Raw genomic sequence first — 22,161 nt, 5'->3', positions numbered from 1 at the left:
AAAATGTGCAGGTCAGGTGGAATGGCTGTGCTAAATTACCCAGTGTCCAGGAGTGTGCAAGTCAGGAGGATTAGCCATGTTAAATATGGGGTTATAGGGATAGGATGGGGAGCTGGGTTTAGGTGAGATACTCTTTGGAGGGTTGGTGCAGACTCAGTGGGCTAAATGGCCTCTTTCTGCACTGTATACTCTATGAAGTATATCAAGGGGAAGAGGATAACCAGGAAATGAATAGGGCCCATTAGGGACTTAGGGACCATCAGTCAGGTGGTAAAGGACTGCTTCACATCTGTCTTCACTTTGGTAAAAGAGGTTACAGGTACAAAATTCGGGTAGATGGATTGGGAGATTCTTCATCTGTTTGACACAGGGTAAGGAGGTATGAGAGATTTTAGTGAGCTCAAAAGTAAACAAATCCCCAGGGCGAATGTATTGTATCCAGGTTGCTGTGGGAGGTGAAGGAGGAAATTATACGGACTTTAAGCCAAATTTTAAATTCCTCTCTGGCGACAGGGAAGTTTGTCAGAGGACTGGAGGACAATTAATGTGGCTCTACTTTTCGAGAAGGGTGTTAGGGATACTATTGGATAAAATTCTGAAGCAGAGACAAACATTACTTGCACAGGCAAGGTTTAAAAAGATATAGTCAACATGGCTTTGTCAGAGGGAGGTCATGGTAGGGCAGTTAATGTAGTTCATGTGGATTTTAGAAAAGCCTTTCACAAGGTCCCACATAAGAAACAGACTAAGACATTTAAGCAACACTTGGATAGGGACATGGGTGATAGTAAAATGAAGGGTATGTAGGGTATTTTGATCTTCGAGTAGGATAAAACATCGAGGGCCAAAGGGTCTGTACTGTGGCATGCTGTTCTATATTCTAAGCTAAAAGAACATGCGATCTCGAGTCATTTGGCAAGTTGAATCTAAAACTGGCTTATTGACAGGAGACAGCTAGTGATAGTAGAAAGCTGGTTGTGTGACTGGAGGCTGGTGTGCAGTGACGTGCCACAGGAATCACTGCTGGGTCCGTTATTGTTTGCAATATGTTTAAACGATGTGGATGAGAAAATGGAGGGAGGGGAATGATAGGTAAGTTTGTGGATGACACCAAGATTAACGGTTGGTCGACAGTGAGGAAGGTGGTGTATAGATATGTTGTTCCTGATGAAGGGCTTTTGCCCGAAACGTTGATTTCGCTGCTCGTTGGATGCTGCCTGAACTGCTGTGCTCTTCCAGCACCACTAATCCAGTATAGATATGTTGGCCAGACGGACAGATCAGTATGAGAAAGAATGTGAGGTGATGCACTCTGGAAGAAGTAACAAGACGAGGGAGTACTCAATGAATGGTAGAACACTAGGAACCTCAGAGGAACATAGGGATCTTGGGGTGTTTGTCCATAGATCCTTGAGGAGGCAGGACAGGTGAACAGGGTAATTAAGAAGGCACACAGGCCTTTGTATGCTGCAAGTCAAAATGTGTGGTATTGGCCTGTCAGTGGTACTGGACATGTGGCAGTGATGTTCCTGGGACATAAGCCATCTTCATGGAATCCATTCTCTCACATAATGTCAGGTTATTGATTGACTAGTCTGTGAGACAGCTCTTCCAATAGCTAGCACTAGCACCCAGATGTTAGGAAGGAGGACTTTGCAGGATCAACAGGGCTATGTTTGCCAATGTTTTCAGTGCCTTAGTGATGTCATTCCTTTTATCAGGCTTTGCCGCGGTTGAATCAACTTGCTTGGTCATTTCAGAGGGCAGTTTAAGAGTCAACTATATTTCTTTGGGTCTGGAGTCACATGGAGGTCCTTCCCTGTAGGATACTGGTGAACCAGATGGGTTTTTAAAACAGCAATTGGCCAGATTGCCGACATCAGAAAACCTAAAATGTTGCATGGTGAGGTCTAGTCAGTGCTCGTGCAGACTCAATTTGTACATAACAGCAAGATCTCACAGTTGACACTCGAACAAATACCACATGAATCTTGTTTCAGTGATGTTGCTTGAAAGATAATGTTGACCAGGGCACTGGGAAGGATTTACCATCTTCTTCGACAAAATTAACGTCATGGAAATGTTCATGCCCACCTGAGGCCCATGCAGGGCCTAAATTTTATCATTCCTCAAAAAGATGGCACTTCCTCAAGGTTGCACTAGAGAGTCAGTTTAGCTGTCCTGCTCAAGTCTCTAAAGTGAGCTTTGAATCGACATTCTTCTAAGAGTGCCAGCAACTGAGCCACACTTAAAACTTCACTCAGTTCTGTGAATAAGTTATTCTGCATCTTGAATAACATTCCAAGTCTAGGCAAGATTTTCTTGCTTCTGCAAGAACAGAATGCAAGTTTGACCATTGGGCAATTACTCCCTCACCTCCATGCTGAAATTTTCTCTTTTATTTCATTGTAATCTTGCTGTGCTGATCTCCCACATTTGCATCCTATTCCTATTTACTCTTGGACCACCAAACTCTGGATTCTTGCAATCTGCAGGCTTTTAAAAGGAAACGGTAAAGTTACCATAGTCCTACCAGACCAGAGGGCTACTTTTCCTTGAGAGACACGACTGGGAATGTTCAACCTAAAGGTCATCATGCCTCATGTGAGGGGAGATACTTTAACATCTCCTGTGACATCAGTTAATCAGAACTTGCTGTTTGACCGCACATCTTTTCTTCCTACACTGTGACCCATTACATTCAGAGTCCCTCCGAATTAAAAAGCCAAAAAAACTCAGCTCATTCTGTTCCCTTCAAGTGGTCCTGCTATCTGAGAGCTAGCCCAGGATAAGAAGGGGAAAATCTTTCTGCACATGACATGAGGTACCTGGCCCACACAAACTCTCTTAACGTTCATCAAGAAGATCAGAGCAGAACCATTTCCCATGTGACGCTTCACTGTGGTTCGCTCATCATGGGTGGCATGGGAAGTAATCCCAAAGGAGCTGGGGCAACAGTCAAACTAGTCCCTTGTTGCATCTTGTTCCCTGTTAGCACTCCAGAACACAAAGTTGTGTGTGTGAGGGCTCAACATTAACCTCACCAAGCTCTTGTTCAGCCAATAATGTACAATGAAAGGAGCCAAGGTGATAAAGATGACTTTATAGAAAGGCTCAAAATACTAGTGCGTTAAGTTTGAAGTCATGGGTGTTCATTCACAAGTCCCAGTACTGCTAAGCAACTCTAATATGTCAGCAACACAACTGCGCTCCAACTTATTCCTATCCAGTCAGCTAGGCACAATATTCCACAGAAGCAGCAGAAAGAACAGAGTGCAGGAAACAGCAAACGGAGGACAGGAGAAATACTTCCGTACCGTTACTTTCTTTCCATCATATTCTTGCTCCATTTCCTCTCCTTCATCCTCTTCATCCTCATCATTAAAATACATGATGTTCCTCACACGTCTCTGTTTGGGCTTCACTTCTGCAGCATCAACACAGTCATCACTGTCAGCTGTAGAAAGAAATGGATGTCAGTCAGGATAACGTACTTTGAGGGAAAGATATGGGCAAACTATAACGGAAACAATAAATCAGGAATAATTGGGCTCCATCGAATTGAAACTAATTTAATTAACAACTGAGGAATATGAAACCAAATCTACAGATGACAGGCAATTTGATGTAGAAGTAGTTCATGCGTACATCCTGGTTCTTCACAAGATGTTTCCTTCAAATTTTAGACATTGATTAATTCAGTCAAAAACATTGCATTCAAAAGTTGCAGTCCATTCACTGCCTATTGGATTTCCTTTTTCTTGGAATAGATAAAGTGATCCAGTTCCTATGAGGAATGTGCCTATATTGTTTCATAACTTGTGCTCGAAAGGGAAAGTGACCCCTTTGGTTTGGTCATGACCTCTATATTTGAAAGAACCATGGGAAACCCATCAAACATCCACAACCTCCCAGAATGGATCTTGCTCTTCACTTGGATACTGTTCCGGTCATTAACGCCACTGAAGCAGAGGGTCAGATTGTTGTATTTGTCAGTGTGCAGGTGATGAAATGGGTTGCTGCTAACAGAGACTAGGATACATTCAATTTGGTGGCCAAACCACAGGTACAGATTGAACAGGCAGAAAGGGCATAGATTACCACCAGGCAGAGTAGAGTGAGCAGGGAGTGCAGGTGTCCCCTGTGGCCATCCCTCTTTCTAATACCATTTTCAATACTGTTGGGGGGAAGTGACTGTGCAGGGGAAAACAGTGACAGATCACTTCATGGTAACTACAGAGAAGTCTGCAGGACAGGATGGGAGGAAGATGGCAGGGATATAGTGGCAGGGGGTTTAATTGTAAGGGGAACAGCCAGGTGTTTCGGCAGCCGTAGAAGAGACTCCAGGATGGTATTTTGTCTCCCTGCTGCCATGGTCAGGGATGTCACTTGTTCGGCTGTACAGCATTCTGAAGAGGGAGGACAAACAGACAGGGATTGTGGAGTACATATTGGCACCTGTGACATAGGTAAGAAAGGGGACAAAAAGAGAGAGTGTGAGAGAACTATTTCTTATTACTCTGTCAAATTGTGTCTCGTCCACACAGGTCCTGGAAGCAGAATGTAGACAGCTTGGAAGTAGATTAAAGGACAGAACCCAAAAGGCAGTAATCTCCAGATTATGTCCAGCGTCAAGTCTGAGTTTGTGTATGAATAGGAGGCTCGTCCAGATGAATGCATGGTTGGACAGATGATGCAGAAGGAGGTCTTTAGATTTAAAATTAGAGTTAGAGTTAGAGTTAGAGTTAGAATCCCTACAGTGTGGAAACAGGTCCTTTGGCCCAATGAGTTCACACTGACCCTCCGAGCAGTAACCCACCCAGACCCATTCCCCTACCCTATATTTGCCCCTGTTTAATGGACCTAACCTACTCAGCCCTGAACACTAGGGGCAACTTAAGCATGGCCAATTCCCCTGACCTGCACATGTTTGGACTGTGGGAGGAAAGCGGAGCACCCAGAGGAAACCCACGCAGACACGGGGAGGATGTGCAAACTCCACACAGTCAGTCGCCTGAGGCTGAAATTGAACCCTGCGCTGAGGCAGCAGTGCTCAGTGAGCCACCGTGCCACCCCAATTTCTGGGACATTGGGACCATTTTTGGGAGGATGGGACTTATACAAGGCAGACAGGTTGCACTTGGAGTGGAATGAGACTAGCATCCATGCAGGAAGGTATACTAATGCTTGCCGAGAATTTCAATTAATTTGGTAGGGGGCTGAGGTCCAAAAGGACGGTTCAGCAGGGGAAGATGAATGGCTAAAATTAGAAGTGACAGTAAGTGAGTCAAGAAAGCATGTACACCATAGGCCAGGTAAGGCACAAGGAAGCTTGGCAAGGCTGGATGATGTCTATCTTAATGCTAAGAGTCTAATGAACAAGGTGGATGAGCTGAGGGCGCAAATTAAAACATGGGGGTACAAGGTCATTGCTGTCGCAGAGACATGACTGAGGTGGGGGGGGGGGGGGGGGGGGGGGGGGAAGAGGAACTGGTAGCTCAATATTCCAGGATACAGGGTGTTCAGGTGAGACGGAAGAAGGTAAAAGAGGAAAAGGTGTCGCAATATTGATCAGGGAATCTATTACAGCAGGAAGGAGGGATAACATCTTAGACGGTTCTTCAAACGAAGCCGTATGGGAGAGCTTAAAAACCCAAAGGAGAGCAATCACATTGCTGGAGGTGTACTGCAGGTCCCTTAACAGTCTGAGAGAAATAGAAGAGCAGATATAGAATCAGCCTATCAAGTCTGTCCTGCCAAAAAATACACTACTACCTACACTAGTCTCACTTTCATGCTCTAGGCGATAGCCTTGAATTTTCGGACACCTCAAGTGCTCATCCAAATACTTTTGAAAGGGTGTGAGGTTTCCTGCCTCAAGTACCCTCCCAGGCAGCGCATTCCACACCCCCATACCCTCGAAATGAAAAGGCTTTTCCTCAAACCTCTCCCTGCCTTCCACTTTAAAATTATTCCCCCTTCAACTGAAGGGAACAGTTACCCTTTCCCTGTCACATGGACACCTTGCCCATGCCCTTCATAATCTTATACACCTCTATCAGTTTCCCCCTCCACCTTCTGTGCTCCAAAGGAAAACAACCCGAACGTATCCAGTCTCTCTTCATCACTGAAATGCTCAATCTCTGGTAATGTCCTCTGCACCCCCTGCAGTGCAATCACATCCTTCTTATAGTGTGGTGACCAATCTGCACACAGTACTCCAGCTGTGGCATAACCATAACTTTGTACAGCTTCAACATAACTGTTTTGCTCATAATCTATGCCATAACTGATAAATGCAAGCATCCTTTATACTTTAACTGCCCCATTAACCTGTCCTGCCATCTTCAGGGATCTGTGGACAAGCACTCCAAAGATCCCAGTGTTCCTGAGCTTCCTAGTGTTGTGCTATTCATTGAGTACTCCCTTTGTCCTCTTACTCCTTCCAAAGTGCATTGCTTCACATTTATAAAGTGTAAATTCTACCTGTCATTGATCTGCCCATCTGACCAATCCGCCTATATTCTCCTGTAACCTAACACCTTCTTAACTGTCATCCACAAATATGCTTATCGTTCTTCTCACCTTCTCATGTACAAACAATAAGGGACCCAGGACTTACGCCTGTGGTACGTCAGTGCACATCAGTCTTCAGTCATACAAACACACAAGGGGAGTGATGGCAGGGGATTTCAACTTCCCTAAAGTTAACTGCGGAAAGTTTAGAGGGAGTGGAATTCTTAAAATACATCCAGGACAGCTTTTTAAGCCAGTATATAGAAGACCCTACAAGAGAAGGGGTGGTCCTAGATTTAACTTTAGGGAATGAAGCTGGGAAAGTGGTTGAAGTATCAGAGGGAGAGCATTTTGCAGACAGCGACCATGACTCAGTCAGATTCAAGATTGTTATGGAAAAGGACAAGAATGGGCTTGAAATCAAAGTTCTCAACTAGGGGAAGGCTGATTTCAATAAGAACAGATATAACTTGGATAGTGTGGATTCTTCTGGTAAATCTGTGTCAGAACAGTGGGATGCATTCAATAAGGGAATATGAAGAGTACAGGATGATCCAATAAAGAAAAAGTGTGGGACCTCAAAACCTGAATATCAAGGGACACACAGCATTGGACAATGAGAAAAAGAGAGGCCTTTGACAGATACTGGGTGCTCAAAACAGCAGAAGCTCAGATAGAGTAGACAATGTACAAGAGGGAACTTAAAAAGGAAATCAAGAAAGCAATAAAAGGGTCATGAAAGAACAGTGGCAGGTAGAACAAAATAAAATCTTAAACCATTTTACAAGTAGCTTAAGAACAAAAAGCTAACTCGGAAAAGAGTGGGGCCCAGTAAGTGGTAATTTGTTCGTAGAGCCAGAGGATGTAGGTTGGGTTCTAAATGAATACTTTGGGTTGGTGTTCATGAGTGAAAGGGACAATGTGGTTATAGAAATGAGGGAGAAGTACTGTGATATAATTTAAGGAGTCAGCATAGACAGAGAGGAGGTTCTGAGTAGTCCGACAGGCTTAAAAGTACATAAAGTTCCAGGGCCAGATCAAACGTATTCCAAATTGTTGAATGAGGCAAGGGGAGAAATAACATTGGCCAAAATTTGTAATTCTTCTCTGGCCGAAGGAGAGGTGGAAGATGACTGGAGAACTGCCAAGTGGTAACGCTATTCAAGAAGGGAGCAAGAGATAAATCAGGAACTAATCTACATGCCAGTCAGCCTAACCTTAGTGGTGGGCCAACTATTGGAAGCAATTCTGAGGGACAGAATAAATCTGCATTTGGAGAGGCAGGGATTGATCAAGAACAGTCGGCATGGTTTTGTTAAGGGGAGGTCATGTCTGATTAACTTGATTGAATTTTTTTGAAGGAATAACCAAGTATGGATATGGGTGACACAGTGGCACAGTGGTTAGCACTGCTGCCTCACAGCGCCAAAGACCCAGGTTCAATCCCCACCTCAGGTGACTGACTGTGTGGAGTTTGCACATTCTCCCAGTGTCTGCGTGGGTTTCCTCCGGGTGCTCCGGTTTCCTCCTGTAGTCCAAAAGAAAGTGCAGGTTAGGTGAATTGGCCATGCTAAATTGCCTGTAGTGTTAGGTAAAGGGGTAAATGTAGGGGAATGGGCCTAGGTGGGTTGCTCATCGGAAGGTTGAATCGGACTTGTTGGGCCAAAGGGCCTGTTTCCACACTGTAAGTAATCCAATCTAATCTATTATGTTCGGGAAGGGGTGACCTCATGGCATTATCACTGGACTATTAATCTAGAGACTATGGTAATGTTCTGGGGATCTGGGTTTGAATCCTGCCATGCAAGATGGTGGAGTTTGAAGTCGCTAAATATCCGAAATTAGGACTCTAATGATGACCATGAATCCATTGTTGACTGCTGGAAAAACCCATCTGGTTCACTAGTGTCCTTTCAGGAAGGAAACTGCCATCCTTATCTGGTCTTTCCTCCATGTGACTCCAGACCCACAGCAAAGTGATTGATACTGATCTGCCCTCTGGGCAATTCGGGATGAGCAATGAAAGCTGGCCTGGCCAGTGATGCCTACATCCTTACAATGAATTTTAAAAAAAGGACAAGGCATTTGATGTCATTTACTTGGATTTCAGCCAGGTTTTTGATAAGGTCCCACATGGCAGACTGATAGCAAAGCTAAGAGGCCATGTAATCCAAGGGAATGTGGCAAATTGGATATGGAATTGGCTGAGTGACAGGAAGCAGTGGGTGATGGTTGCGGCGTGTTTTCTTTCGACTGGAAGCCTTTGTCCAGTGGGGTTCTGCAGGGATCAGTGCTGGGGCCATTGCTGTTTGTGGTTCATTCAAACAATTTAGACTTGAATGTAGGAGGATTGATCAGTGAATTCACAGATGATGCAAAAATTGTGAGCTGGTAAACAGTGAGGAGGATATCCTTGGATTAAAGGAGGATACAGGGAGACTAGTCAGATGAGCTGAACAGTAGCAAATTGAATTCAATCTGGATAAGTGTGAAGTGATACACTTGGATAGGACAAACAGGCAACAGAATACATGATGAATGGTAGAACCCTGGAGAGCACCAAGGATCACAGGGACATTGGTGTGCATGTCCTCTACTCCCTTAAGGTAGATAAAGTGGTTAAGAAAGCACATAGAACACTTGCCTTTATTAGTTGAGGCATAGAGTTTAGGATCAGGGCGATGATGTTGGAACTGTAGATAACATTGGTGAGGCCGCAGCTAGAGAAATATGTGCTTTTCTGGAATTCCCATTGTAGGAGATGTGATTGCACTGGAGAGGGTGCGCAGGAGAATTACTGGGATGTTGCCTGGACTGAGAGGTTTCGTAATGAAGAGAGACTGGCTAGACCAGGGGTGTTTTCCTTAGAGCAGAGGAGATTGAGAGGGGACATAACTAAGATGTATAAAATTATGAGGGGCATAGACAGGGTAGACAGGAAGGAACTTTCCCAGGGGCATAAATTTAAGGTAAAGGGCAGAAGGTTTAGAGGAGATATGAAGAAAACCTTTTTTTACCCAGAGTGTGGTGGGAATCTGGAACTTGCTGCCTGTAAAGGTGGTAGAAGTGTTTCGATGTACATGTGTTGCCAAGGCATACGAGGCTATAGGCCAAGTGCTGGAAAATGGAATAGTTAGGTGGTTGCTTTTGATCAGTGCAGGCTGGATGGGCTGAGGGCCTTTTTCAGTGCTGTTGACATCTATGTCTCTAATATCCTGGGATGCATCTCATCAGGTCCAGGGGATTTATTGGTCTTTAACTCCATCAGTTCAATAGCATCCCAGACTTCGTGATGATCATAACATGATAGATTTCTGAATAGTAATCTCGACTTTAAATAAAGTTAACATACCATTTGCCTTGCTATTTCCTTACCTTACCTGGACATTAACTTTATGATTCCTGTACAAGGATATTCAATTCCTTCATATTGCAAACATTTCCCCAACTCTCAGCATTTAAAATAATCTGCTTTTTCATTTTTCTTTCACGCTGTGTTGCATCGTATTCCATTCGTCATGTTTATGCCCACTCACCCAACCACTGTATATCCCTCTGCTGCCTCTTCACAACAACCAGAAGAAAGTGAGGACCTCAGATGCTGGAGAGTCAGTGTCGACAAGTGTGGTGCTGAAAAAGCACAGCAGGTCAGGCGGCATCCGAGGAGCAGGACGGCCAACGTTTTGGCATAAGCCCTTCACTCCTGAGGTTCACAGCCTCATTAGCAAGTGGCACAGGAAGTAATCCCAAGTTTGCAATCCAAGAGGTTCTGCTTTTCAACTTTCTATTTAACTCTGAATCCCTTTGCAAGGAGGGGATAAGGAACGGAGATTCCAATATCTAGGGCCAAGGCAATTGAAGGTAAGGCCAATAACTGGAGAAGAACTCGAGCCTTGGATGCTTAACATTTTCTAAGGCTGAATAACAATTGCCAGGGAGAGAGATGGAGGCAGTGACTCAGTAACAGAAACAATTATAACCTAAATGAAGAAAAACGAATTGATGAAACAGCAAAGGATCAATAAAAATGTAGTTGCGCTTGGCCGTTTTGCATTTCTTTGCGCAGCCGCTAATATGCATAATTTCTCACAGAACATAGCTTGCGTGGAATACTTTGGCTGTTGCATTCCTTAGTGGGAAAATTGCTGAGGACACTGCCCTGAGATTCTCCTGCATTGATGTCTTGGAGCTGAAATGTTTGGACTCCAACAACTGCAGCCATCTTTCTATGTGTCAGGTATGACTCCAACGAATGGAGAATGTTTCCTCTGATTCCCATTGACTCCAGCTTTGCTAAGGCTCCTTGGTGCCACACTCAATTGCACCTCAACTCTGGAACTCAGCTCTTTTGTTTACGTTTAAACCAAAGCTGGAATGAAGTCATGAGTTGAGTAACCCTGGTGGAACCCAAACTGAGTGTCAGTGAGCAAGTACCACTTGTTGACATGGTCAATGACTCCATCACTTCGTTTAAGATTGAGAGTAGACTGAGGGTGGTAAATAGACACCTGCAAAAACCCTGTTTGGTCAAAGTAAATGGTTGCAAGGAGTCTTAAATGAAGAAAGAGTGGTGGAGGAGTTTAGAAAAAGATTTCCAGGGCTTAATTTCTAGACAGCTTCTTGCACAGCTGCCAGTGGCGCAGTGATTAAAATTTGGGCTACCTACTGTGTGGAGTAAGACATATTAATCGACAGTGATGGAGGAGTCTGGAACTTTGGCTACAGGATATACTTTTAAGAGTATGATCATTTCAGGCTGCTGCTCCACTAGGCTGTAGGATAACTCAGTCAACTTTAGCATTTGTCCTCATATCAGTGGAGAGGACCTGCAGGGTCAACTCAGGTGGGTGTGACTTTACCACATTCTAATTCAAGGCATGTGGTCTTTTTTTTTAAATCTTCACCTCTTTTGGCACTGGTTTGAAATAATGCAATCAATTATTCGGTCAGTTCAGAATACGGTTAACACACAACCGTTTTGATGCCGAATCTGGGTAAGAACAGCATGTTTCCTTCCCCAAGACATTCGGAAACCAGTGAGTTTATGCCAATCTAACAGCTTTCTGACAACGTTTGCTGATACTCACTTTGCATTCCAAGTAATTTTGCATTCCATTCTTCATCCAAACACTTGATTCAAAAAAAAGTGTTATGATGATGTGCCATCGAAAATATTAATTTATAATAATTGACTGGACATCTATATGAATCTTGAACCTTTGAAAATACTAATGTTCAAAGCAAATCTCACTGTATACGGCAGTATCAATGTTACACTTCTAAAGAGCAGACTGGTTGGATGGAGACAGTTTCAGACACTACAGCACTTTCAGATCATACAGTGGTCACATCATACAGTTTGTGGGTGCAAAAAAAATTCTTAAACACAACCAGAGAGAAACTGCCACAGGGGCAACAATCTCTGCCCTGTCTGAAACTCTCTTTAATGCAGCTTAAAGGAGAAGTCTTAATCTACACCACTGTCTCCAGGAAAAGAGATTTAACCAACCTTTACGGATCCAGGAGGAAATCCCAATAGCTTGCGTGAAAATTGACTTTATCTGAAGACCAGAATTTGAAGAATCCATAATAATTCTTTTTTTTGTCCACAAATCTGTGGACAATCTGGCCGATGTACGAAGACACTCTTTACATTTTTTTTAGGTTTGGAAGAGATAGAGAGATAGATAGAGAAAGAGAGAGAGAGAGAGAGAGAGAGAGAGAGAGAGAGATAGCAAGAGAGAGAGTTAGGTAGCAAGAGAGAGGCGGGTAGAGAGGGAGAGAGAGAGGCGGATAGAGGGGGGCGGGGAGAGAGAGAGAGAGAGAACGTGTGTGTGTGCATGTGAGACAATATGTGTAAGAGTGTGTGTGTGCGCGCACAAGAGCGAGAGTGTATGCGTGTGTAAAAGCGAGAGAGTGTGCATGTGTGTAAGAGCGAATGTGTATGTGCGTGTGTGTGCGTGCGTACATGTGAGTACACTTATTGTAGCCAGTGGAGGGGGAGGACAAGGAAAGGAATTCATCTCCCACCCTAACTAGGTTGGAACAACAGGAAAGATCATCTCAGCAGGACTTTTGGACAAAATCTGAAACTTGATGCTGAACGCATGAAGGAAAAAAGTCTGAAGGTGGTGAATATTGCTCAACTTACCTAAAATGTTTTGGTCACTATACTAGATAATGGACAGTTGGAAGTGCTGCACTGATTGCCAAGTTAGATTGAGAAATTCAAGTGTGACACAATGGTGAGAGTCAACTGTTGACATTTGTAATACTGAGAAATCCCTTGGAAAATGTTTACCTTAACAAAGAAGAGCAAATAGGGAGCATGAAAAAGAACTTGTGCAAACAGGAATAAGGAGAATCCTAAGATCCCTAGTATTGCAAACATAGATTAAAGGAAAGAGGTTAACCAGGGAATGGGTAGGGCCCATTAGTAACCAAGGTGACAATCTATGTGTGACGCTGCAGGATATTGGAAGGGTGTTAAATTAATACTTCTCTTCTGTCTAGGAGAACCTAGATATGGAATTGAGGAAAAAGGACTGTGAGGGACTTACATAGTTGGACACAGGAAATGGGGAGGGATTGGAAGCTCTGTTGGGCTCAAAAATGGACAAATTCCCTCCCCTGGATGAACTGCATCCCAGGCTGATGTGGAGGCAAGGCAGGAAATTGCAGGGTTTCCGACACAAATTTATAATTCCTCTCTGGCCGTGGGGGAAATGGCAGAGGACTGGGGGATGGCTACTGTGGTTCCACTTTTCAAGAAAGGTGGTAGAGGTGAACCAGGAAATTACAAACCAGTGAGTCTCACCCTCCCATGGTAGGGAAACTACTGAAAATGCTCAAGGAAAGAATTAATATCCACTTGGAAAGGCATGGGTTAATTAGGGATCATCAGCATGGCTTTGTCAGAGGGAGGTCATACTGAACAAATATGTTAGAATTTTACAAAAATGTGATCAAGTATGTGGATGAGGGATTTAAGTTGATGTAGTTTATATGGATTTTAGCAAAGCTTTTGACAAGGAGCCACATGGGAGACTGATTGAGAAAGTTAAAGCACATGGAATTCTGGGGAACTTGGCAAGATGGATCAGAAATTGGTTTAATAATAGGACACAAAGGGTAGCAGTAGAAGGCTATCTGAGTGATGGAGGCCAGTGTTCACGAGTATCAGTACTGAGACCCTTATTGTTTGTTATATACATAAGTGATATAGATGAAAATGTGGGGGAATTTAAAGCAAGATTGCAAATGACACCAAGATTGGTTAATAATGATAGAGTGGCAAATGATGAAGAAGATGGTTTTAGGAAGATATAAATGGGTTGGTCATAGAGCATGAAAATAGATCTTTTGGTCCAACTCGGCCATGCTGACCAGGTTTCTCAAACTAAGTTTCCCATTAGTCTGCATTTGGTTCATATCCCTCCAAATGTTTCTTATGAGATAAGAGCTTTCAAAAGTTGATCGGCATAGACTGTTGACAGGTAAAGGGATGTCTGATAAGCGGGAGGCTTTCAAAAGTGTGATAACGAGAGTTCAGAATCTCACTCCTGTTAGAGTGAAAGGTATGGATGGTACGATGAAGGAACAATGGGTGAATAAAGATATTGAAGCTCTAGTCAAGAATAAAAAAGAATCATACATTAGATATAGACAACTGGGATCAAATGAATCTCTTCATAGAATCATAACCCCCTACCATGTGAAAGTCCACACCGAACCTCCAAAGAGCATCCCATCCAGACCCAGCCCTCTACCCTATCCCTGTAACCCTAAAATAGAGAAGTGGATAAATCTCTGGAACATGATCTAGTGTATCCCAGGATGTTGTGTGAAGTGAGGGATGAAATTGCAGGCCCCTTGCAGAAATATTTGTACTATCTATAACTAGAGGTGGGGTGTCAGATGACTGAGAGTGGCTAATAGAACATAGAACAGCACAGCACAGTATTGTTTGGCCTTTGATGTTGGGCTGACCTTTTATCCTACTCTAAGATCAGACTAACCTACATACCCTACATTTCACTATCATCCATGTGCCTTTCCAAGACTTGCTTCATATGTCCCTCATGTACCTGACACTACTCCCACTGCTGGCAGTGCATTCTAGGCACCCACCACACTCTGTGTAAAGAACCTACCTCTAACATCTTCCCAAACTCTTCTGCCAATCACCTTAAAAGTATGAACCCTCATGATAGCCATTTCCATCCTGGGAAAAAGGTTCTGGCTATCCACTCTGCCTATGCCTCTCATTACCTTGTATACCTCTATCAAGTCACCTCTCACCCTTCTCTCCAATGAGAAAAGCCCAAGGTCTCTCAACCTTTCTACATAAGACCTGCCCTCCAGTCTAGGCAGCATCCTGGTAAATCTCCTCTGCATCCCCTTCCACATCCTTCCTATAATGAGGCGACCAAAACTGAACACAATATTCCAAGTGTGGTCTAACCAGTGCTCTATAGAGCTGCAGCATAACCTTGCGGCTCTTAAACTCAATCCCCCCGTTAATGAAAGCCAACACACCACACGTCTTCTTAACAACCCTATCAACCTGGGTGGCAACTTTGAGGGATCAATGGATGCGGACCCCAAGATTCTGCTGTTCCTCCACACTGCCAAGAATCCTGCCTTTAACCCTGTAATCTTCATTCAAATTCCACCTTCCAAAGTGCATCACTTCACACTTTACCAGGCTGAACTCCATCTGCCACTCTCAGCCCAGTTCTGCATCCTGTCAATGTCCCATTGCAACTTGCAACAGCCCTGCACATTATCCATGACTCCACCAACCTTTCTGTCATCAGCAAATTTACTAACTCACCCTTCCACTTCCTCATCCACGTCATTTATAATAATCACAAAGAGCAGAGGTCCCAGAACAGATCCCTGCAGAACACCACCAGTCATCGAGCTCCAGGCTGAATACCTTTCAGCTGCTACCATCCTCTGTTTTCTGTGGGCCAGCCAATTCTGTATCCAGACAGCCAAATTTTCCTGTATCCCATGCCTTCTCCTTACTTTGTAAGTGAGCCTGCCATAGGGAAGCTTATCAAACGTTTTGGTAAAATCCGTATACAATGCATCCAATGCCCTACCTTCATCAATGTGTTTTGTCACACCCTCAAAGAATTCAATAAGACTTGTGAGGCATGACCTGCCCTTCACAAAGCCATGCTGACTATCTCTAATCAAGCTGTGCTTTTCCAAATAATCATAAATTCTGACCCTCAGAATCCTCTCCAATAATTTGCCCACCACTGATGTAAGACTGACTGGTTTGTAATTTCCAGGGTCTTCCCTATTTCCTTTCTTGAAAAGGGAATAACATTTACCACTCTCCAATCATCTGGTTTGTCACCAGTGGACAGTGAGGATGCAAAGATCATCGCCAAAGGCGCAGTGATCTCTTCCTTTGCTTCCTGTAGTATCCTTGGGTGTATCCTGCCTGGCCCAGGGGACTTATCAATCCTTATGTTTAAAAGATTTCCAGCACATCGTCCTTCTTAACATTAACCTGTTCAAGCATATCAGCCTGTTTTATGCTGTCCTCAGAAATGTCAAGGTCCCTCTTACTAGTGAACACTGAAGCAAAATATTCATCAAGGACCCTCTCCTACCTCCTCTGACTCCAAGTGCAAGTTCCCTCCACGATCCCTGATCAGCCCTACCATCACTCTGGCCATCCTCTTGTTCCTCACTTTGAGTCTAGAACCCTTTGGGGTTTTTCTTAATCCTATCTGTCAAGGTTTGTTCGTGCCCCCTTGCAGCTCTCCTAAGTCCATTAATCAGTTCCTTCCTGGCTATACTGTAACCCTCGAAAGCTCTGCCTGATCCTTGTTTCCTCAAACTTAAGGAAGCTTCCTTCTTCCTCTTCAACATCCCTTGTCATCTATGGTTCCTTTACCTTATCCTTGCCTCAGTAGGACAAACCTGTCCAGCAATATCAGCAAGTGCTCCCTAAATGACCTCCACATTTCTGTGATGTATTTCCTGAGAATATCTGCTCCCAATTTATGGTCTACAGTTCCTGCCCAATTCCCTTTGTACTATTGTGCCATGGTTTAGAAAGGGGTGTAAGGAGAAGCCTGGGAACTATAGATCTGGGAGTCTAACTTCGGTAGCAGGTATGTTGTTGGAAGGGATTCTGAAAGATAGGATTTATATGCAATTGGAGAGGCAAGGAATGATCAGGGATAGTCAGCATGGTTTTGTGTGAGGGAAATCATGTCTCATAAACTTGATTGAGCTTTTTGAGGAAGTAACCAAGAAGATTGATGAGGGCAGAGCAAAAAACATAATTTACTTGGACTTTAGAAAAGCATTTGAAAAGGTTCTGCATGGTAGATGAATTAGTCAGGTCAGGTCACATGGAATTCAGAGTAAGCTAGCAAATTAGATACAAAACTGGCTTAAGAGCAGGAGGTAGAGAGTAATAGTGGAGGGCATTTTATTTGGATTGGGAGGCCTGTGACCAGTGGTGTTCCACAGGGATCAGTGCTGGATCCTCTTTTGTTTGTCATTTATATAAATTACTTAGATGAGAATTTAGAAGGCATGGTTAGTAGGTTTGTGGATGACTAAAAATTGATGGTATAGTGGACGGTGAAGGAGGTTCAGAGGCAGCATGGTGGTTCAGTGGTTCACCTTGCTGCCTCACAGTGCCAGGGACCAGGGCCTGAGTCCAGCCTCAGGCGATTGCGTGTATAGTTTGTACATTCTACTGTGTCTGCGTCGGTTTCTTCCAGGTGCTCCAGTTTCCTCCCACAGTCCAAAGATTGTGCAGGTGAGGTGGATTAGCCATGCTAAATCACCCATGGAGTCCAGGGACATGCATGCAAGGTGGATTAGCCATGGGAATTGCAGGGTTCCTGCGACAGGGTAGAGGGGTAGGTCGGGGTGGGATGCTCTTTGGAGGGTCAGTGTGGACTCAATGGGCCAAATGGCTTGCTTCTGCACTGTAGACATTCTATGATTCTATTACTTAAGATTACAAATAAATCTTGATCAGTTGGGTGAATGGGCTGGAGGAATGGCAGATGGAGTTTACTTGAATAAGTGGGAGATATTGCATGTTGGTAAAACAAACAAGGGCAGATATTATACAATTAAATGCAGGTCGTGCTGTAGCATAGAGAGATCTCGGGGTTTAGATACGTAATTCTTTGAAGTTTATGTCGCAGGTTGGTTAACAAGCGGTTAGCCTTCATGCTTGCTTTAATTGTTCAGACTTTCAATATAGAGTAGGGACATCATCTTGAGGCTTTACAGAACACTAGTGAGGCTTCTTCTGGAGTACTGTACCCAGTTCTGATCACCCTGTTATAGGAAGGATATTATTAAGCTGGAGAGGGTTCAGAAAAGACTAACCAGGATGTTGTCGGGAATGGAGGGTTTGCATTAGAAGGAGAGGCTGGATAGGCATAGATTGTTTTCTTTAGAAAGAGAAGGCTGAGGGGGTATATGATGGAAGTGCGTAAGATTATGAAGGATATGGACAAGGTGAGTAGGGAGCAACTGTTCCATTTGTTTGAGGGGTTAATCACAAGTGGAAGTAGTTTTAGGGTAAGGGGCAGGAGATCAGAGGCGATTTGAGAAAACACTTTTTCACTCAGAGGGTGTTGGAATTCCACAATGCGCTGCCTGGGAACGTTGCAGAGGATGGAAACTTTACAACCTTTAAAAGACATTTGGATGAGCACTTGAAATATCATAACATTCAAGGATATTGGGAAATTGGGATTAGCAAAGACTCAATGGGCCGAAGGGCCTTTTAATAGAATCACAGAATCCCTACAGTGTGGAAACAGGCCATTAGGCCCAACAAGTCTACACTGACCCTCTGAAATGTAACCCACCCAGACCCATCCCCCTACCCTATTACTCTACATACACCCTGACCAATGCACCTAACCTACACATCCCTGAACACTATGGGCAATCTAGCATGGCCAATTCCCATCTTTGGATTGTGGGAGGAAACCGGAGCACCCGGAGGAAACCCATGCAGACATGGGAAGGATGTGCAAACTCCACACAGACAGTCACCTAAGGCTGGAATCAAACCCAGGCCCCTGGCACTGTGAGGCAGCAGTGGTAACCACCTTTTGTGTCATAGTGTCAGCAACCACCTTACGTTGTTACTTATGTTTACTTTTGCTGTATACAACGTCCATCTTCGGACTTGAAGATAACAGGTAAGTGGTGTACAGGTGTAATCGGAGAACCAGGATGCAAAACAGTTTATGACCAGGTGTGTGAAGGTTAGCGTGTAACTGTGTGCACATATGTTAGTCTACATATGTGCACATGCATGCACATGTGTGTACACTTGTGTGGAATCTCCAGGTTAAACATGTTTTTCAAACTCTTGTAATTTTGAATGTATTAGTCCTAGTCTTCAAATAAAAGTACTTAAGTACAGTTTACCAATTCATATGCACCCTTAGAGAGCTTGTGCAAAAAAAGCAAGACGGTCGTGGAAGGTGTGCAGTATAGATTCAATGGAATGACAGAAGAAAATAACATTTGCACTTATCGGGGACAACAGGTGAGGAATGGGTGAAGAGGAGAGCTCTTTTGGAACCAGTGCACAGAGTAGATAGGAGAATGGAGAAAGGACAGGAGAATGGGACTGAGAATTTTAATTGAATACTGGAGGGAATTGAAGACATTCAGGGCAACGAAACTTAAAACAAAATTATTCTGGCCACATCAGCATCACTGCAAGGGCCAGCATTTAATTCCCATCCTTGGTTAACCCTCAGAAGGTGGCTGTGACTTGTTTTTTTTTGAACAGTTGGAGTGTATGTTGTGAAGGAATTCCCACAATGCTATTAGAAAATAAGTTCCATGAGGTGAGTCACTTAGTATTGAATACCCAGCCTCTGATCTCCTCCTGTAGTTAAGGTATTTATGTAGCTGATCACATTGAGTTTTTGGTCAAAGAGGTTTGCTCTTTGAGAGACGAGGCACAGGTGTGGCAGGTTGATATGGTGAAAGGGCAAGAGGGAGAGCTCTTTCAGCGAAGGAAGACACGTGGTGACCAAATGGGGAAAGTCATGTGGCCAATACAATAGCTCCACCAATGAGAGAACATTACAGCAATGGACTAATTGAGCTCCTTCTGCGCTGTAAAATTCTTAAGAAGCAAAAACATACGACGCTGCAAATCTGCCTGCTCAGTATTCCATTCAAATTCAGAAACCACCAAATCCAATTTCCATATAAGTAATATACCACACTAACAACATTCTTACCATCACTGTCTAAAATATAATCTCGAGGAAACATGATACCACAACCCATGATATCGCCCTTGTAACAGCGAGGGCCAAAAGGATCTCCCACTCCACTTCCTTGGAAAAGCTTGCCATCATCTGAGAAAAGAAATCAGAGGATTTAGTAACACACACACACACACACACAGACACCAATCCAGTCTTTCTCTCCCTGTCATACCCAGGCACAGGTATACACAGAGAAACCAATCTGATCTTTTTTACCCTCTCACACTCAGACATCAATCCTGTCTTTCTCTCCTTCTCACAACCAGGCACAGATACACACAGAGACACAAATCCTTAGCTTGTCTTCCTCTCATCCAGGCAAAGGAACTACACAGAAGCTGATAATGCCGGACGCGCACACACACATATACACTTTCTCTATCACACTCACATATAGGTACTACCAAACACTGGCAATACGGTCAAGGGCACAGAGCATGGGAGTGGGATTGACTGCCTTGCTTGACCAAGAACCAGCATGAACCTGATAGGCTGAATAGCCAGACCCCTTCTGTAATGAAACTTGGACTTCCATGTGTTACAAGAACAACTCACGTTTACAAAGTATTTTTGACGAAGTAGAACACTCCATGATACCTCACAGGAACGTTATCAGACAAAATTTGACACTAAGCTACATGAGATATTTGGATTGGGGTGGGCGGGTGAAAGTTTTGTCAAAGTAGCTGTCTATAAGGAGCATCTAAAAGGAGGAGTGATAATGTACCTCTCATGCACAGAAAACATGACTCACATTCTTGTCTATTATTGCTGGATTCACCTTTTCTGACAAACTCTTGGTCAACCTTCTATCTAGCAACCTTTAGAAACAAGACCCCGTCCAGAACTCTAACTCTCATCAAATCCCATTCATCCGTCACTTCTGTATGTCTCAAATTATAAAATGCTCATCCTTAGTTTCAAATACCTCATGCCCTCACCCTTCCCGATCTGTGAAATCTCTTCCAACTCTACAACACTTGAAAATCTCTGCACTTCTTGAGGATTCCCAAATGTCATGCCTTCACCAGTGATGTCAGTGCCTTCAGCTGCCAAGATCCTCAGTTCTGGAGGTTCCTTCTGACCAAGCTTTTGGTGCCAGCATATCCTTTGGCTTGGTGTCAAATAATGCCTGATAATACCCTGTCAAACATCACTGCTGAGGCTGGCTGATGGTTAGTGATTAGGTTGAACGTATTTCACAAAGGGAAGAAGGAATGAGAAAGTAGCAGCAAGAAGCAATGACATCAGAGAACAATGAGGTATAAATTGCAGTAAAATTTGAAATATCCCCAAAAATTAGCAGGGGCCTGAGAGAAGAAAACAATTCAAGTGACACAGGAGGTATTAAACTGTGTGAATGCCAATGCACAGATGTAAACCAATAAGATTGGTCCAACTGCAGACACACATTGCCCCTTGGGATTATGACACAGTGGTATTAATGGCATGTCTCAAATAAAGCCAGGAATGAGTTCTTAACTTTTTGGTTATCAGGGTCAGGTCTCCAGGAATAATAGAGAAGGAAAAACAGACAGTCCTGATGAAGAATGACATTGAAGTTCTAAAGAGAAAAGATTTACTACGTGGTGCTCAGAATATTGGGGTTGAAGCAACAGAGGGCAGTTTTTACATAGAGATGTAAACAGAGAAAAGAAATAGACAAATAAATGTGTCAGCAAATTTTAAAGGCTTGTCGGAAAATACATCATATTAGTGGACTTTAATCACTCTAATATGGACCAAGGGAAAAAAAATATGCTAAGGGTGGGGAAGGGAGGAATTTCTGATGTGTATAGAAGAACTTTCGGAAACAATCTGTCTCAAAATCAACAGGAAATGAAACAGTAAAATAAAACAAAGAACTCTGGATGCTTAAAGTCTGAAACAAAAACAGAAACTGTCAGAGAAACTCAGCAAGTCTGGCAGCATTTGTGGAAAGAAAGCCATTTTCTCTCCAAGAAATGAAACAATGTTGGATTTGGTTCTGGGAAATTAAGAATCTTACAGTAGGAATCAGTCTCAATATAATTTATTTTAAAGTACTTATGGTAATAAAAACTAGAAATATCAAAGGGTGAAGTTGATGACAAACGGAGGAAGAACAAATGTAAAGGATTTTAAGGAGGGGCCCAGCAGAGGTAGATTAGAAAAGGTGATTGCTCGTTAAAGCATGAATGCAATCATGAAGGCAAAATAGGGATGGGATAAATCAGAAATAAACTAGAGGCAGTCCTTTGAAGGAGAAGGCACAGCATCTGAAGTTAATTTGCCCTGGATGACAAACTGAAAATTAAACAAAGATGGAGTTGAAGACAGCTATGACGAATATAGTTCAGTTAAT

General features: G+C 43.4%; 1 protein-coding gene and 1 pseudogene across 4 annotated transcripts in view; both read right to left on the bottom strand.

Annotated features, from left to right (window-relative positions):
* LOC140471310 (protein strawberry notch homolog 1 pseudogene) overlaps positions 1-2,888 on the bottom strand; it is an 11,471-nt pseudogene extending 8,583 nt beyond the window's left edge.
* spryd3 (SPRY domain containing 3) overlaps positions 1-22,161 on the bottom strand; it is a 371,797-nt gene that overhangs the window by 17,001 nt on the left and 332,635 nt on the right. For 3 of the 4 annotated variants that reach the window (XM_072567352.1, XM_072567351.1, XM_072567353.1), the window contains exons 9-10: positions 19,788-19,907; positions 3,318-3,457 (exon numbers count right to left, since the gene is read on the bottom strand). In XM_072567352.1, the coding sequence (XP_072423453.1) occupies positions 3,318-3,457; positions 19,788-19,907 (260 nt within the window). The remainder of the gene's footprint in view (positions 1-3,317; positions 3,458-19,787; positions 19,908-22,161) is intronic. The other variant, XM_072567354.1, reaches the window with a different exon arrangement.

The sequence above is a fragment of the Chiloscyllium punctatum genome, chromosome X (assembly GCF_047496795.1).
Source record: "Chiloscyllium punctatum isolate Juve2018m chromosome X, sChiPun1.3, whole genome shotgun sequence".
Taxonomy (NCBI): Eukaryota; Metazoa; Chordata; class Chondrichthyes; order Orectolobiformes; family Hemiscylliidae; genus Chiloscyllium; species Chiloscyllium punctatum.
The sequence above is the reverse complement of the archived record's forward strand: the minus strand, read 5'-3'. Positions and strand labels throughout refer to the sequence as shown.